Below are 19874 nucleotides of genomic sequence, written 5' to 3' on the forward strand. Positions count from 1 at the left end.
TGCGAGTTTTAAAGTCTAAAGAGCTGAGAAAGAATTTTATTCACGACGATCCGGTGATAAGAATTAGTCATATGATGCATGAAAACCAGTTACAAGGATCAATCAAATGGCTTAGTTACGACCCATTTTACGTCTTGTATTGGCTTCCTTCTCAAGTACATGTTTATCGCGCGTACTGTCAATCTGACGAAACTTCGAAAATAGCAATTGACGCTACAGGTGGTGTAGTTAAGCGCATTCAGAAACCTTACGGAAATAAATCGGCTCATATTTTCTTGTATGAAGTTACTGTACATCTGGGATCACATCAACTTCCGGTAAGCAATATGCTCTCCGAAAGACACGACAAAATAGTAATTGCCCATTGGCTTTCAGTTTGGAAAAAAGAAACAGGCATTATTCCAAAAGAAATAGTGTGCGATCATTCGCTAGCTCTCGCCGGAGCTATTATCCAAGCATTTACGCAATTCAACGATCTGAAAGATTACATCAGAGCTTGCTACTGCATTATATTTAAACAAAGACAAGTCGACATGCCATATTGCTTCGTTCGATTTGATGTAGCCCATACTGTTAAAATTCTAACAACTTGGAAAGCTTTGAAAGATAAAGGTCGACGAACACGCCAATTTTTTATCAGAAGTTTAGCATTAATAATTCAGTCGCAAGAAATTAACAATGTGAAGGAGATTTTGAGAGATTTGTTCATCGTTTCACAATCTGAAACAGAAGGTACAGATAAGAACACAGGACAAATAACATCATGTGAAATTTCGGAAGACAAATTGAAAAGAAAAATTACTGCAAGTGCTCCTGAACAAGATTTAACTGATATCAACATCGAAAGTTCGACAAATGATTTACCTTCTGATATCAGCATCACTGATGTAGATGACAATTCTGATTTTGGCCTATGGGCAAGAAACCTTGCCCAGGAAAGTGTTTTGCAAGTAGAGAAGGAAGAAGGAGATCATGATAACCTACAGTATTTACCTGAGATCGTCCCCTGCATCGTAGATTTTGTGAAACGTATACCATTATGGTCAGCGTTAATGGTACCACATTTTGGATACGGATCATCAACGTGTAGTTATGCATCCGTTGAAAGCAGTTTCAATGATTTGAAAAATCGAGTTCTGGCTCACAAAAAGCTGCCGTTATACCCTGATGTTTTTCTGGACTTACATATAAAGTCTATTGAGGGAACAATGAAACTTGTGGCAGGAGAGTGTCGAACTGAAAAGGGGTTAAATGAAGATTCAGAGATGTCAAATGCAGCAGAAGCACTCTCTGGAAGGAAAGAGAACAGAGAGATTCCGATGAGCATTAATGAAGGCAGGTCCACATTAGCTACTGATCAGGCGGAAAGTGGGTGTATAGCTTGTCAGCGAGGTGATGTACCAAGTGGCGCTCACAAGTGTATAAACTGCAACATGAATGTTCATGTTCTTCCGGGATGCTCCTTTCCAATTGACTCTTCCGAAGAAGGTTATGGCGAAAAAACAATTTGCAAATCGTGTGCTGTAAACCGAAGTATGCAGGATGATGATAATACATCGGTAGAAAACTGGAGAGGATTAGCCTTACTACGAAAGAAGCGTCCAAGACATTCCTATTTGGAGCCCCATAAGGAAATTTTGAAGACAGATTTCAGGAAACGTAATGTAACTCAACCAATTGGAGTTTTAAAAAATGGTAACCGTAGCAGAGATTTGAAATCTTTGAAAATGAATGGCAGACAAATGATAATAAATAATACGTGTGCTTTTGATTCTTTGATGCAGATATTGGCAACTTCGGCATGTGACAGTCAGCAATATTACGCTCAACTGCAGTCGTTTTCTGACTGTCCCACTGCCTCCTTCATTCTTGGAATGGTACGAGGTGGAGTGACTCTGAGCACATATCGTCAAATAATGCATTTATTGATGGAAGCATTCCCTTCCATACACTTGCCTCACAATATATGTCAAGTATCTGCTGAGTCGACGGTGAAAAAAATGGCAGAGTGCATGCTTGGTCGTCATCCGTCAGTTACGGAGAATTACACCTGTGGTACAAACCATTGTCCCTCAAACAGAGCTGTTCAGCGAGTAGTAATCACTGTTGGAATGGCAAATTACGAAATTGGTAATCTACAAAACATTTTGGAAGACTATTTCTCCACAACAAACACTGTATGCTTGGAGGCAACTGAACCAGGACGAATGTGCCAAACTACAAAAAAGACTACCTTTTCCGTCTCAAACGAACATTTGTTAATAGAGGTAATAGATACACTGTCATCAGATGCTGCGGGTGATCTGAATATTCCATTGTCCGCAATACCTCGGGAGATTTATTTTGAAAGGTCTTTTAAGCTTCGTGGAATAGTAGTTTTCTCTGGAGGAAAAGGAAAGGAAATAAATGCAATTGGCCACTACATAGCGTTATGTTTGCGTGAAAATGGTCATTGGGAACTGTACAATGATCTGGATGATAAAAAAGAGAATGTATCAACGAGAGGAGTTTCTCCTGCCAGATTCTTGTCTATAGAGTTTAAAAAAAATAATAGTTGACCTTTCGTTCACTAATAAAATTTAATATACGCACTCGACGATCGATAACACAAAATATTCTATAAAACAGTGCAACATTTAAGGCAATGCTGCACGAACTCTACTTCCTTGGTAAAAAGAAGAAAATTCGATTATCAAAATCCTATATAAGGTAATAAATACTTCTAAATAACATTAAATGTACTACTTGAAAAGGAAAATCAAGATACAGGGACTTCCGTTCCAGTGCAATTGCCTAAAGAGAATTTTGTAATAGTTCTCCGGCTAAGTTCATTTTATATTAAAATAAATAAAACCATCCCAAACTATATCTTTGTACTAACTTTAGAATATGTTCGCATTTTACGTACTAAGTACATTTGCTAAATTAACACCCACTAGTTTCATTTATATATATTGTATAGACTATTTGTATTTTCATCTAGATGCAAAGAATAAGTATAATGGTGTGTTATGTCTTTTATATAAATTCATCTCTTAGTCTCTGTTGTTTATTTGGCAATAAAAAGTACCTACCAAATGGATACTAGTATAAATTTTATTAAACACGTAGTTTTAGTGTGTAATATTAACAATTCTGGAATTAATTGTCTACCTGTACGCGTTGTGTATTTCTTGCTTCTATACATTTATATATACAAGAGATCATTCATGTGTTCAAAAAAATATATTTTCTTTGTTCTCTACCCGTGAATGGTAAAATAATGGAAGAATTTATTGTAATATATACTAGTATTGAGTACTAATTTTACAATATACGATGTCTCTCAGTGAATTCATGGCATTTATCTAATTAAAATTCTACTTGCTTAATTTGTATCGTATTTATAAATACAACGCTTTGTATATTTTGGAAAGACAGAAATCATTCTTCAATTTATACTTTATTTTTGCGACGCAAATACCGGTAATTTCTTTTCTTCGATGGGAACTGCTAGTAACCGATTTCTTTTCCACGAATTAGAACAAAAGAGTCTTTCATCGTTCACCCAAACATATATGTGAAACGTTTTTTTCACCTGAGAAGATTTTAGTGATTAACAAATATCACATTCATTTTCTGAACTATATATATATATATATATATATATATATATATATATATATATGAAACTCGACTCGTACCTGTATTTCAACTACTTGGATACTTCAGTGTTTCTTCCTTACTCATTAATATGCAAATATTACGTTCTATAGTTATTAGGAATTAAATCAAGTGCTTTCTTCAATTATTTATAATATCACGAAAATATCAACTTTGATCGAATTTTTTAATTTAAGAGATCAGACATTTCATCATTAAAACAGTGTCGCCGTAGAGATACCAAAAATGTGTAAATAAGATATAAATGGTATTTCTAAAAACATGTACGAAGGACACCAGGAAATGAAAACACTTATATAAGCAAAAACAATTTTCTTCAGTGAAAGTGTGAAAGTCACGCATACGTCATAGAAACTATTATTTCATAGTCTAGAATAGACTGATCCGGAAGGACTTAAGAGTGAAAATAACAGATGAGGCGAATATAAAAACTCTTGGTTTTTAGACCAGGGGATCTTGTCTTCTCTCGGTCGTAGTGAGGATCGAGTCTCGGTCGGTCTTGGCTCGTATCCGATATCGCGAGAAGTCTCGTCTCGTTAACTTTGTCTCGTTTTGGACAATACTTGGCGGACTACTGTATTGGGAATCCAGAACAGGTAAGTTGTATATTTTATGGTTTTTCTTGATTTGACACATGAGTATGGTCAGGCAAATGCGATTTTCCTTGTCCTCGGAACCTTAAGTTAAGATATACTAGGATTAAGATAAATGACAAAGCGATAGATGTTAAGAGAATATTTAAAACGATTTTTATCATGTAATGCTATTTATTGTCGATCTACTCGCAATGTATTAATAGAGTTTATCTAATAACTGCATTATTGTCGAATAATTTCAATAGATGTCAGAATTGAATAACATTGAGACAATGCAAACAACACATTTTCAAGTGGGTGACTCAACGATTGATTCCGTTATGTTTATCGGGTTTAGAATAGCTTTGTAAGAGTCAAACCCACATCTGTGTAAATAAAAATCTTATAATAAACGAGATAGCTAAGGATAACATCTGTGTCATCTATGTGTTCTCGTAAAATAACTTTAACCTCTGTTTCCCACGTCAGGTTTTGTGGATATGGTACTCAGGTACTCAATAACCACGATATTACTGAGGTAAATAAAGCAGATAAGTGATATAATGGTAATTATCATAACAACCTAAATTACATAACGTATTTATCACGGATTAAGTAACGTTTTATCTGTGATATGGCTCCCCGAAATGAATTATGAGGACTTATGATTGTACTGCCTGAACATAATTATGTGTAATGCATAAAACTTGTGCTTATTTTTGTGTTGTGTTGGTGATTTAAACTTGTGGTTCGCTGTCAGTGCAATTTGCATCCTTTATTTTGCTAATTTTACTAGTTAACCATGGCTACTACTCGATCGCAAAGTAGGTCTAATAGTGCAACACCGGTTTCAATGATCCTCCCTCCAGTCTCCTTAGATGTATTTTCCGATGGACCGTCTGAAAGTGTTGACAGATTTTTGGCAAATTTTGAACGTTTGGCCGAGATCAACGCGTGGACACCCGATCGGATTAAAGCTATCTTTCCCACATGTTTAAGTGGACCCCCTTTGTACTGGTACAAGACGCAGGAAGAGTCTTTACGTCACAAAGATTGGGCGGGTTTGAAAGCAGCTTTTGAGGAGCAGTTTGGGTCGTCTCAGATACCACTAACAGCACTTAATGCCTATAGGTCTCGTGTTCAAAGCCCAGGTGAACCACTAACACACTACCTCTTTGAGAAGAAGTTCTTAGCGGATAAGTACAACCCCACCCTTCCTTTCAAAGATTTCTTTGCAGACGCTGTAATTGCTATGCTTCCCCAACACATGCATTACTTTTCTCAAAAGGTGTTCGCAAATTTTGAGGCATTGGTTCAGGAAGCTTTTACCAGACAGAAAGCTGACTTGTTATTACATCAGCGCATCGCGGAACAACAGCGGGTCGTGTCATGCGACCCTCAGATTCCCGCAGTGGCGTCGCAAGCTACTGCCAACCCCACCGTATATTCTACTCCCCAGGTTAGGCAAGCAGATCCATACGCCGAAATAATGGATAAGCTGGATAAGTTACAGCTCCAGTTTAACTCCCATAAGGCTCATGTACATTTTGCAGAAACTTCATCTCGACCCCCCACCCCCCGCGCTACTTCTCCTGCGCCCTCCTACCAACAAGATTACCGCAGAAGCCAGGACGCATGTAGCAACTGTGCTCAATGTAATCATCGGCACGATAAGCCTCCTCCGGCTAAAGCTAAACAAGGGAACAAGAATAAGGAATCGAACTCGGCCCAGCCGAAGAACTCTAATAATCTGAAGAAGAAAACAAAGAAGCAAAATGGTACTTTCCCTAAGGGCAATACAAATTACAACGCCTACTATGGACAATTTCCCCCGGCATACCCTCCGTATGCCCCGCCGTATCCGTATTACGGATACCCCCCACCTACTCCTTACGCTTTCCCACCCACTCCCCCTCCCCCGATGGCCCAGCCACCTACACAGTTCGAACCTGTCTCCGATCCAAAAAACTAGAATTGCCTCAGGAGCCTTCAGCTCCTGAGCCACCTACTTCAATCCCACCCCAACCGTCTGAAACCAATCATGGTAATCCATCTCCCACCATTCTCACTCTACCACTACAGTCCGAAGGCCAGTTATTTTATGTTCAGGGCTCGATAGGGAACATAAAACGCCGTTTCCTGGTCGATACAGGAGCGGAAAGCTCTCTCTTGCCGTGGACAGCCTTACCACGCAATGTGAATGTATTTAAGATGGAAACGAACTTGTATGGTGTAAGCGAGAAACCATTATCGCTTAAGTATGCAGCATACATCAAAATTAATTTGGCAGGAAAATCATTTACGGTTTTATTTAGGCTTATTCCAATTCCTAAATTTCCTATCATTTTGGCTAACAACTTTTTGAAAACTCATCAAGCTGTAATTGAATATCAGAATAATACACTCACATTACGTCACTTTGGCTGTCGCCCGGATTCAGAACAAAAAACACCCTTAGGCTCTAATCAATTGCCTCCTGCTGTTGCTTCGAAAGTACAGACAAATCAACACTTTACGTTGGTTTGTAAACAAACCACAACTGTCCCTCCACGTTCTGTTGTCTTCATTCCACTTGACATACCGTTAGGTATCAATTTTAGTGCTGTTCATATACACACACCAATTAACAGTAACTAAAAACGTTGCTTTATTGCTCACACAGTAGCTAGTTCAGACAACATAGCGGTTCCTGTTGTAAATCTGGCTTCCAAGCCCAAACGCTTTCACAAGGGAACGCCTTTGGCTATTGCGTCTGTTCTACCAGACATTCCTGAGTCGTTACAGGTAAACACAGTACGTAAGTTGTTTACACCTACTGATGAGCATGCGACTAAGAAAACGAAAGAACGGCTGGCTAAAATTGGTCACCTAATCGATCCTCAACAATTCAAAATTAACAAGGAGTTAAGTAATGAACAACAGCAAAAATTAAGGGATGTGCTAACAAAATATGCTAGAGTTTTCAAATGGTCTGATACTGACTTTTCTCATATAGATGCTTATGAAGCAACTCTTGACTTAAAGTCTAGGGACTCCTTTCGATCCCCGATGTTTACCATACCTCACCGTTTGCGCCCGAGGGCAAAGCAACAAATATTGAAATTATTGGAGATGGGTATCATTGAATTAAGTAATTCAGCCACCCGGAACAACATTCTAGTGGTTCCAAAACCTAACTCGGACGATCTGCGGGTCTGTTTGGACTTACGCCGACTGAACTTAGCCTGCCATCCTATAAGGGATTCCCCGGCCAATATGGCGGACGTCATTGAGAACTTAGCAGACGCTAAGTACTTCTGCTCGTTCGACCTGTCCCAGTCTTTCTTTCAGGTCCCATTAGACCCTGAGGACCGCCCTTTTACAGCATTTTCCGTCCCGTCCTTAAATTTAAAGCATTCCATGTACCAACTAACGGCCATGCCCATGGGGCATGTTAACAGCACGATTATGCTCCAGCGCATTTTACGTGACATTTTTGAAAATGTGGATCCCAACCACCTCACCATGTATGTGGATGACCTATATTTAGGGGCGAGTACGTTTGAGGAACTGCTGGTAAGTCTAGACAAAGTACTTGCAACTGCACAACGTTACTCAGTTCTGTTCAATCTTAAAAAGTCAATGTTTGGTGTGACAACGCTAAAGTGTCTCGGTTTCATAATTAGTGCAGGTCATATTCAACCAGACCCCGCTAAAATTGAGGCTATTTTGAACATCCCCAAGCCCCAAACTGTGAAACAATTACGGTCTTGGTTAGCCTCGGTGAACTTCTTTCGAAATTTCTTTGCCAATATATCACTGAACCTAGCACCACTTTATCAAGCTCTAAAGAGATCGCCGAAGAAATTGGTGTGGACAGATGAATGCGAGAATGCATTCCAACAAATGCGCCATGCTCTCACTAACCCACCCCTCCTTCAGATATACTCAACCCAAGATACAGAGCACGCTCTGGTGGTCGACTCGAGTTTAATTGGCGTTGGCGCCTGTTTACTTCAGAAACGCGCCACTGATGCTGACTGGCACCCAGTACAGTTTGCATCATCCCGTCATCCGCCACGGAAGACGCCCCCGCCGATATATGAGCTTGAACTGTACGCGGTCTACTTCGGGTTACGTAAATTCTATAAGTATTTAATTGGCCAAGAATTCACCATCTACACGGACTCACTAGCGGTCACAGCCATGAAAACCTCAAACCACCTTAGCCCCAAATTACTGAGGTGGCGAGATTTCTTTGCCACATTTTCTTTCAACATAAAACACTTGACAGGAAGTAAGAACGGATTGGCAGACATATTGTCTAGGAACCCACTTCCGGTTACACCGGAAACAATAGCGGAAGCGGAAGAGGCCCCACATGAGTATCAAATGCTGGCCCTCGATAAAAGAATAGATTTAGGCGAATTACAGCGCCAGGACTCATTTTTCGGGAAAATTATACGGGCATTACAAACGGAAGACACCTCCCAGCGCCATTACAAACAATGGAAAAAGCAATTCACGATTTCGAATGGGCTATTATATAGGAAAATTAAGGCCATTCCTAACGACAGACTTGTACTTTGTGTCCCTAACAGATTACGGGATTCGATCTTTGATGAACTACATACACATTCATTAACCCACCCTGGCTTTACGAAATTACATCTGCTATTGAAATCGAAGTATTACTTCCCGCAGATGAAGCAGTGGCTGCATCAAAAATTAGCTAGGTGTCATGAATGTTCTCTGTTTAAAAGATCGTACAAACCATCTGTCGAAACAGTGCAACAGTTACCGCACGATACCATTTTCAAGTGCTTTTCCATTGACTTGGCCGGGAAGTTGATCGCTTCCGAACCAGATCAATACCAATACTTTTATTTGGCGATAGATCATGCCAGTGGTTTTGTTATTACGGCACCTGTGAAATCTCCAACATCAGAAGCTTTTATTAGTTTCTTTATGGACCACATTGTGACGCCCTACTCCTGTCCATCTCTCCTTTTTATGGACAAACAAACATCCCACACGTCCACGAAGACGCGGCAATTCTTAGCAAGTATGGGGGTAGAAGTTCGTTACGCCCTCCCCCACCATCATCAAACTTTGGGGCACGCTGAGAATCGAATCGGAGCCATCCAGAATGCATTGCGTTTCCTTACCAAGGAACAACACGCACGATGGCCGGACTTTCTACAGACCGCCACTGCTAGTGTAAATAAGACACCCCTCACGGAACTTCGCGTCAGTCCCTTCTCGATCCTGTTTGGTATCGAACCTGCGTTCATTATTGATCGTGTGCTTAATGCACCCGACCAAGAACTAAGCAATCACGAGAGGCTAACTCTTGCACGGGAAACGCGGGACTACGTGTTATACCGAAGGAATCAAATATTTGAACGGCAACGCGAAAAATTGCATTCTAAGAAGCAACCGACAGAGTTTCTTCCTGGATCTAAAGTCGTGGTGCAACGCCTATATGCCAAACCCGGTGATTGCAGGAGTATTCAACAACTATTTGATGGCCCCTTTGAAATTCACAGCCGTCTAGATGGTAATTCATATCTAATCATACAAGATGGGAAACAGGTACCGATAGCAAAATCACGCTTGAAATTGTATGTACCGGATGAAAATCCGAGTCCCGAATTTCAAACAAAGTATAGACAATATCTGTAATTCCATTGATGGTAACAGAGCATTCGTGTAGTTTTTCATGCATAAATGCACCATATACATACATATATATGCTCAAACGCCCGACTTTGTCTCTTGTTTTCGCATATATCCTACCCTACCTTAGCATCCTGCTATTCCGCAAACCCCACCAACCCATGTCTACCCCCTCTACCTACGCCACTATTTAGTGCCGTATAACGTAATTCCGGTTACAATTCTGATAGCAACAAGTGTCAATGCGTATCATTCACTGTACCACGTGAGTTGTATACAAACGACAACTGCTGGAGGCAACTCCCTGTTGTTTACACTGTGACACGGGCCTAGGCCCCCCCGCCTATTACTCACGTCGCTATGCGTGTCACGTTACATGCACAGTACATACAGCAAGTACTACCTTGTATTTTGATTGGCGGGACACAACGCGCTTCGCGAACTCAAAAAAAAATTACATGCACTTGTCACTACTCAGTAACATTCATTTTCTACATTGGTAGACTTCCCCTCCCTTCCCTCCCATGTAGGTTCTTCGCATTCGCAAACGGAGCAGATGATTCCCTCCAGGCATTGCATGCACATAACCACACATATGTAATAACTGTTAGGCCCACATTTAGCGTGCATCCGCGTGGCAGCCATATTGGTTCTCTAACACATGTGTAATGACTCAACTTCGTTAGCATGTAATGAACTAACTTGTTATTTAGTGTGATTTGCATACGTAGGTTCTTATACCCACTGCCTGTATGTATTAGTGCATATGCAGCATGCTATACGAGTAATCCTACACGCTTTTCTGATAACCGTATGCTACCCTACCCTTCTTCCCCTCAGAGACAATTCGTCATACGTACATATATATGATGCATTTATACATGCTAGAAATTGACTATCCAAACTTTCATATTTTATTTTATTATGATTGTGTGCAAAACTTAAGTCCCTACCCACAGGATTCCGTAAGCTTATTATGGTACTACAGAAGTGGACCACGCTTCGTGTTACTCCATGATGCATTTTCTGATACCACAACTGTGTATAAAAACAGTTCTTTGTATTGTTAGAGGTTTGACTGTATTCCAACAATAGAAAACGAAAGGGAGACCGGTGTCCCCCGGGATTGTAAGGGATTTGGTTCCCCCCGGAATGGTACAAGTGTACCACTTACATTTGTTTCCTATAATTTAAGGACTTTGGTACCCCTGACGTTTTAAGGGATTTGGTCCCCCCAATGGTACAAGTGCACCACTTACATTCATCCCCTCCAATTTACGGGCTTTGGTCCCCCTGACATTTTTCGGGATTTGGTTCCCCCCGGAATAGTACCAGTACACCTCTTACATTGGTTCCCCTGAGATTTAAGGGCTTTGCCCCCCTGAAATTGTGGAGAAATACCCACCACATTGGCCCCCTAAATGGTCACAGTACATTTTATATAAGCTATTCCATCTATCTTATTTGATATAATTAATATGCGTAAGTACCTATACATAAACTATCAAAATTCTTGACACAACATTGAGATCAGTTCTCGGCGAACAATACGTAATCGCATAAATTACTTTACGGTTACATAAGAAATTCTTTATGTGCATAACATGCGCCCCCCCCCACAAAATATGTATCCACTCCACTGTTTCGGACAATAACAAGATATATATATAATAGTCGGCTTATTTCAGTCTTATTTATACCTAATTTTAGGCAACAAATGCATTTCTTACTGGAAGAAGGAGAAAGATTTATAGAAGCACTCTACATAGGCAGAGTTTCAAGGTTAAAAAAAAAAGACATCCCTAGGAAAGATACAACATAGGTTGTATGTAGCCCCTTTCCCACACCCACCCATTTCTTCTTTCTTGCCAAACAGTACAACCACACAAACACAAAAACAATATGAGAAAGTCTCATACAGCACCATGTAAGCTCATTCCTTTGGCAATGAACTTACGTGCCTTTTACCCCAATGAATGCATTTGTTCCCACGTTTCTCATGAAACACACTCTCTTATATATAAAAAAATCTAGAAAAAAATAATAAACCGAATGAATATATGTGTAATGACTCCAAATCCCGCCGCGTACATTATAAAAAAAAATAAATAAATAAATAAAATAAAAAAAATAAAACACCTTGGTACTTACCATGCAGCTAACAAAACCCCAAGCCAGACGGATGCAGCCTCCCTCACTCTACAACTCAATATCAAATGGAATAACCCCATCCACGCGTATGGTGGCTTAGACAAATTTTCTCCAAGGGTTTCCTACCCTTGTACGGTTGTGATCACGCAGCCTACCATGCATACGCAATGGCATGCATCAGTGCATGCTGGCTCAGCGAGGTAGCAACCCTGCACGGACATTCCACAGCTTGACCTCAATCAGGTCAATGCATTCTTCCCTGCTATAATTAACCACGCTCTTTTCCTCAAAACGATTACAGGAAAATCTTAGGGAGAGAATCTATGAATGCAACAAAAAAAAAAAAGAAAAAGAAAAAGGAACAATACTGAAATTCAATTTGCATTTCGTTAATTTCGACTGCCTGTAAGATGAGTTCCTCTTCTCTCTTTCAGATCATGTGGCGTGTCTATGTTTTTGGCATTTTTGCACTTCAAACCGTCAAGGCCCAAAACCCAATAGAAACGAAAGATGTGGTTACAATTATTAGTGCTGTGGGTACTGTTGGATGTGTATTATCGATTCTGTTTCTTTTATGTTGGTGTCGTTATGGTAGATCCAAGAAGCGCTCCCGATTTTACAAATCGAATATCACATCCCAATTCACGCATTCTCGTTCTCCTTCTGCTCACAATAACATGGACAACCAACATCTGTTAACACGTTTGGAAGGTCAATCACCATCAACACCTTCGCTACACGATCCTGTACTTCAATCCCGTACTACTCCATCCCGACCTTCATCTCCTCCAGTGGACTCCTTGCTCAGTCCAAGATTCTTCGCATCCACACCATTGTAAATAATTCATACTCCATATGATTATTTGGTGGTGATATTTTCTATCATTCTTATATGCCAAAAAAAAAAATTAAAAACTACAAAAAACCTTATGCTATCTCCCATTTCCTAACCACATTCCCTTATGCCTCCTAACTCTTCATTCCCCTTTTCCTTTTCTGCCTACACTAACATTTCATTTCCTCGGCAGATTGCACTGAAAGGGAATTACAGGTGCATCTTGGATGCACATTATTTTATGAACGGCTAAGGTTTGTGCAATAAAGGAAAAACCAGAGGAATATACAACATTCCCCTGATATTTATGTATATGCGTACTTAGGTTAATTGCTTTACATTTGTTATATCTGTATATATATATATATATATATATATATATATATATATATATATATATATATGTGTGTGTATATTTTCTATTGTTCATATGTGTATTACGATTGTAATGTAACCAGGTTTCAACGATCCATTGCCTGCCATACGAGTAAGACAATCCTTTCAACATTACTTAAAATGTCATTAATATACAACTCTTAACACTTTACTTTTCTGGATTCCCTCAAAACACTTAATTGTAGGATGTTTGTCCCTATTGGACATGTTCTTTAGGTGTATTCGCGAATGTACTCAACGTAGTTACGTTACATTTTACACCGATATTACAACCTCATGCCTCATTAGCCATTCTTGGTACCATTGGCTAGTTAATGTTATTTTTCCTCCCTATGTCACCGATCTACATATTCTAGGCATGAAAGTGACGTTTGCATCTAGTGTCTAGGAAGTGTGATTCACGAGTTTCACGACGTACAAGTGTTTTTTCCAGTGCCTCGCCAAAAACCTTATACAGGGTGACCATCGAACTGTGATCGAATTCCACGATTTGGGCATCCATTACAGGATTGCTCAGTATATTTTTTTAAGTGGGGGAATATCACGAAAATATCAACTTTGATCGAATTTTTTAATTTAAGAGATCAGACATTTCATCATTAAAACAGTGTCGCCGTAGAGATACCAAAAATGTGTAAATAAGATATAAATGGTATTTCAAAAAACATGTACGAAGGACACCAGGAAATGAAAACACTTATATAAGCAAAAACAATTTTCTTCAGTGAAAGTGTGAAAGTCACGCATACGTCATAGAAACTATTATTTCATAGTCTAGAATAGACTGATCCGGAAGGACTTAAGAGTGAAAATAACAGATGAGGCGAATATAAAAACTCTTGGTTTTTAGACCAGGGGATCTTGTCTTCTCTCGGTCGTAGTGAGGATCGAGTCTCGGTCGGTCTTGGCTCGTATCCGATATCGCGAGAAGTCTCGTCTCGTTAACTTTGTCTCGTTTTGGACAATACTTGGCGGACTACTGTATTGGGAATCCAGAACAGGTAAGTTGTATATTTTATGGTTTTTCTTGATTTGACACATGAGTATGGTCAGGCAAATGCGATTTTCCTTGTCCTCGGAACCTTAAGTTAAGATATACTAGGATTAAGATAAATGACAAAGCGATAGATGTTAAGAGAATATTTAAAACGATTTTTATCATGTAATGCTATTTATTGTCGATCTACTCGCAATGTATTAATAGAGTTTATCTAATAACTGCATTATTGTCGAATAATTTCAATAGATGTCAGAATTGAATAACATTGAGACAATGCAAACAACACATTTTCAAGTGGGTGACTCAACGATTGATTCCGTTATGTTTATCGGGTTTAGAATAGCTTTGTAAGAGTCAAACCCACATCTGTGTAAATAAAAATCTTATAATAAACGAGATAGCTAAGGATAACATCTGTATCATCTATGTGTTCTCGTAAAATAACTTTAACCTCTGTTTCCCACGTCAGGTTTTGTGGATATGGTACTCAGGTACTCAATAACCACGATATTACTGAGGTAAATAAAGCAGATAAGTGATATAATGGTAATTATCATAACAACCTAAATTACATAACGTATTTATCACGGATTAAGTAACGTTTTATCTGTGATAATAAAAATACTGGCTGCAGGCCAAAGCAGACCAGGTGTTTGAACGACTGACCGGCACCAACCATATCGCTTAGCCAGTTTTATCTCCACGTTCTCACGTTCGAACTAGTCATCCCCTCTTTCTACATTGTGGCCAGTGAACTGTGAATTAACGCAAATTCTTTCGACATTTAATTTGCATATCCATACAGGTGGCTTAACATGATCACATTTTAAAATAAACTGCCAAAATTGATCAGTCGGTCAACCCAGCTCACACCTGAAGCACCTCAACTCTAGGAATTTTTCCATGCGTCAATTTAGCAAACACGTTCATTGAATTCGCCATAGAATTAATTAAAGGGGCGTACGTCTAGTGACCGCTCAAGAACTGATACAGCGGCTAGCCCCCATTAAGTAAAGTCCTGGATCCGCTGACCCTGTACGTATAATTAGTAAACGGGCCTACCAATGTCCTAATTACACAGTGCGACTGTCTGCGTTCATTCTGCCGGATACTACTGTCAACTTTTTACAAATTCTTCTCCCAGCAGCCAGGAACTTACGTTGTGGGATTACTTTTAGTGTTACCCCCATAGCGCTAATCCTAATGTTCATTATTTAGTGGCTTGAAAAAAGTATTTGTGATGAACCCCCAAATATATATGTTTGCGTGTGTGTGTGTGTATAATACAAATCTAAAGAGCTATAACGTCGTAAAATATGAAGTGTAATTTTATATTTGCAGAAATAGTTAAGTGTCTACATCCATGTCAATATTTAGTGTTTGGATTTTTTACACATAGTGCTTTTAATAAATAAGCAAAGTATTATTTTATCTCATGTGTTTTCATTGCACATGTGAATGATATTTTTGTGTGTCGTGGTCTAAGCGATCATTTGGATGTCCGTGAGGATTCCGAGAGGAGACACCCGAACCTCTCGGTGCTTGATGCTCATCTCATTGTTGAGACCTGAGGACGATCCGGGAAGAGTTCTGTAATCCCTTTTCGGAAATGTTCTTTAATGTCTTAACCAGGTAAATTCAGATCTGAAAGTACTCGTTGGTGGGACAGCAGAGGGTGATTCGAAAAGCGGTTCTACTATCATTACAATATCGTGTTTTTCAAACCCACATTTTGTTCCTTGTAGTGATCTTGCCGTGAAATTTACAAACTCATTCTGAAATTGAAATATGCAAAATTTTACAAATTACGTTAATTCTTAATAATGTCATGGTGACTTCTGGATTTATTGTTCATTTATTTGATTTACTTTGTAATGATATGGATATGCACAAGATATCATTAAAGAGCTCCTCCGTGGCTAAACGGTTAGCGTACGCGCCTTCGGCGTGGGATACCCGGGTTCGATTCCCGGCGGGAGCTCATGTGGTTCGGATTCCACGTTAATCAGTAGGTCCACGTCTCATATAGCCTCGCAGCTGAACGGGACGTTAAACTCAAAAATCAATCAATCAATCAAGATATCATTAAGACGTGCTGAGTTGTTTTTACTTCTCTCATGTAATATATAGTATTATTGCAAAAACGTTTCTGAAAATTTCTTATATAGATATTGGAAAATTAATTCTTAATGATGTCATTGTATTTTTTACATTTGATCCCTTCTCTGTTTTGTATAGTCTTTGTGCGTATATTTATATGTACAGGAGATCATTAAAATATCGTGCAGAGTGTTTTAAATTTAATTTTGGTCTTCTACCATATAGTGATTTTGCAATAAAATTAATAGATGATTTTCCCACTATACTGCAATATTGTCAAAGGTTTAACTTAGATACTAACCTACCAAATTCTTACAGAGTATCAGAAAGTAACTATGCAGTTCATAATTTGTCGTATTTTATTTTCCACAAACCACTTTAAACAACTTAAATTAACTCGAAGCTAAACTTTAATGTCGTGGAAGTTATAAGACATGCTGGAAGTGATCCCCTTGCACTTGAAGACACAATTGTACACGTTTCTGCATGTTCTTGAAGACGTTTTGCAGAACGTCTGGAGCGATGTTCCGAATGTGACGTGTCAGTGCAGTTTGGAGCTTTTGTATGGTGTGCGGATTGTCTTCATAGGCCTTTCCCTTCAACGTACACCATAGAAAGTAATCCGGTGGAGTCAAGTCGATAGTCGTCTAACCGACTTCTTTGGACTGTGCAGCATCCTTTCTTGCACTTCCGCCACCTTCTCTGCGGATGTGGCTGTGGATGGCCTACCTGATTTTGGAGCATTATGAACGCTTCCGGTCTTTCGAAACTTAGTGATGAGGTTCCGTACTGCATTGCGGTTAGGCATCTTCACTCCTGGGAACTTTGCTGCAAATGCAGCTTCTACTGCTGAGGTAAACTTGTCTCCATTGCGGAACAGATGCTCTACAAGAAACATTCTTTGCTCAATCATCAGTATCACAAACAAACTTGACAAGAGTATAAAAGAGTGCAACATCATAATGAAATAAGTTAGAAGAGGCTTTCAAAAAATACATTTCTAAAACCGATATGATACAAGGTAACCAAAACCGTTGTTACCGTTCTAGAGCAGTGATAAACAAAGAGCAATACAGTGGACGTACCTTTAGGTATAGAATAAATCTCCATGAGCATCCAACATCTTTTTTCAACGTTCCTGCAGCCGTATCTGGTAATAAAAGTCGGAGGTCTTTGATGCAAAGAAGTCCCTGAGTGCGTTCCACAAGTCTCCTTCATTTGCGAAGGATCTCCCAAGGAGGTGGTTGTCAAGGCAACGAAAGAGGTGATAATATGCTGGCCCACGGTCCAGTGAATACGGTGCATAGTACAGTGGCTCCCAGTCAATTGCTGAAGGGTCTCCCGGGTTTTCTTTGCCACATGTGGCATGGCATTGTCATGCAAGAACAGCTCACAATTGCGATATACCAATGCTCGCTCCTTCTGACCCAATGCATGGTGTACACCCTTTGCAATTGCTCAGAGAAGAGGTCAAAAGTGATAGTCTGACCAGGTGGAAGCTCGTAATACATCACTTGGCGATAACTCAACCATACAGAGAACATGGGCTTCCGATTAAGCAGAGGTGGTCTTCAGGTGTGAAGAACAGTGTCACGTGGCAACAACCAATACCTGAAACGTTAGAAGTGGCATGGAGAACACACTTTTCGTCACCAGTGAGTAAGGGATGAAATGTGGGTGTGTTCAGGTGTCAAGTGAGCAAGAACAAATATGTTGTCACTCGTTGTTAAATATTGGCTGCCAACAATTTGCGTGGTGCTCAGTTGCTTAATCTGTATGACTTCTCTATCCCATGCAGGTCTAGTCTAATTGCTTCAGCGGAAATATGGAACCTGTCTGCAAGTTCATAACAAATTAGACCACTGTTCTCCCCGATTGCTGCTTTCAGGGCCTCTTAGTCCAACATATGTGGTTCTTCACTGCAAGGTTCATAAGCAAGGCTCATATCTCCCGAACGATACTTCTGGAGCTAATACCTGGCGGTGCGTTGGTTCACAGCATTCTTCCCAAATGCCTACCTAGCACACGTGAAGACTTGATGCGACATATGACAGGCACACTTTGAAGTCATACAAAAAAAAAAAAGTGAACAAACTGCTACGATACTTCTATTTCTCTTCGACACTGCACGAGCTATGAATCCTGTGCGTGCGCATCCTGCGTGTATTCCTAAAGTTCGACAATCAGATTATGTTCCGATCGCTTGGCAGGTACTTGTTATTTCATTTCCCCTCTGTAAGCACATGATTAACAGTACGTCAAAAACAGCAAGAACTTCTTTCCGGTTAGCTTGTAGTTTATTCATTTGTAGATTTCTAGAGTTTTCTTTGAAAAGAATAACAAAAATGATCAGTATTTATGAGAACTCTTCCTTTTCACATGTCAGGATTGAGCATATTAAATAATCGCCATAGTGGGTTAGCCATTAACTCTTGGCGCAAATTTATATCTCTGTTTCTCATATTACTTGACTTCAATCCAGCTTAAATATGAAATATCCTCCGTATAAGATGTATTAGGAATCACCATGTTCAGAGCTTCATCAGTGAAAATGAATATATTTTACACCAGACTAACAGTTGTTTGTAACATAGAACCGAAAGTGATGACCCGCAACACCATTCTACGCCTCGGATAGGAAATACTGTTGCAACTGATATACTTTCCGGACATTGCACCGTCCGATTATCACCTGTTCCATTCTTTGAACAACCATTTTACCAGATGCAGTTCACATCTCTAGTAGAGGTGCAAAACACAGTTGATACTTTCTTCGCTTCACTCTAAAACTCTTATAACTTCGTGCCGGAAGTGATACATACGAAAATTTTGCGGTACACTTCGGCACAAACGTAGAACAAACAACTGGCAAAGGTTTTGTCTCGAAAGTCCAAGGTTGGAGGCTGCCGTTTCTCCAGCCCCCACTTTAAAACCCTTATAACTTCGTACCGGAAGTGGTACAAACGAAACTTTTTGTGGTACATTCCGGTACAAACGTAGCACAAACGATTGGCATAGGTTTTGTTTCGAAATTCCAAGTTTGGAGGCTGCCGCTTCTTCAGCCCCCCACTTTAAAACCCTTATAACTTCGTACCGGAAGTGGTACAAACGAAAATTTTTGCGGTACATTCAGGCACAAACGTAGCACAAACGATTGGCATAGGTTTTGTTTCGAAATTCCATGGTAGGCGGTTGGCGTTTTCCCTGGTTTAGCATACACACCTCTGGCCCTGGTTTAATCCCGGGTGGTTGCTCGAATATCACGTTAAGCTAAAGGAACGCTAAAATGAAATAAAAACAATGGCTTTAACGGGAATCGAACAATATTATTCTCAGACGTAGTTTTCGATTTTGTACATTCCTCCCCAATTTATCATGCATTCTTTTTTTAAAACTAAGCTAAGTGGTTAGTGTACACACCACTGACATGGAAACAATTTTAAACGGTGCGATCAACTGATGTGTGAAGTCTCTGATTCGATCCTGCGGGCAAGTA

At 39.6% G+C, this 19874-nt stretch overlaps 2 protein-coding genes across 4 annotated transcripts in view; one reads left to right on the plus strand and one right to left on the minus strand.

The window, feature by feature from the left end:
• The window catches only part of Adsl (adenylosuccinate lyase), a 647432-nt gene extending 635290 nt beyond the window's left edge, over positions 1 to 12142 (minus strand). The window contains exon 1 of the mRNA XM_081732033.1: positions 12048 to 12142. Coding sequence (XP_081588159.1) covers positions 12048 to 12127 — 80 coding nt within the window. The 5' untranslated portion in view covers positions 12128 to 12142. The remainder of the gene's footprint in view (positions 1 to 12047) is intronic.
• The window catches only part of LOC145664929 (uncharacterized), a 257404-nt gene that overhangs the window by 96573 nt on the left and 140957 nt on the right, over positions 1 to 19874 (plus strand). The window contains exon 1 of one of the 3 annotated variants that reach the window (XM_081732038.1): positions 14090 to 14279. The exons of the other annotated variants lie outside the window; for them this stretch is intronic. The gene's annotated coding sequence lies outside the window, so the exon portion shown is untranslated. Of the gene's footprint in view, positions 1 to 14089; positions 14280 to 19874 lie in introns of those variants that run through there. 3 annotated transcript variants of the gene reach the window in all.

Source organism: Thermobia domestica, chromosome 11 (assembly GCF_964235325.1).
Source record: "Thermobia domestica chromosome 11, izTheDome1.hap1.1, whole genome shotgun sequence".
Taxonomy (NCBI): Eukaryota; Metazoa; Arthropoda; class Insecta; order Zygentoma; family Lepismatidae; genus Thermobia; species Thermobia domestica.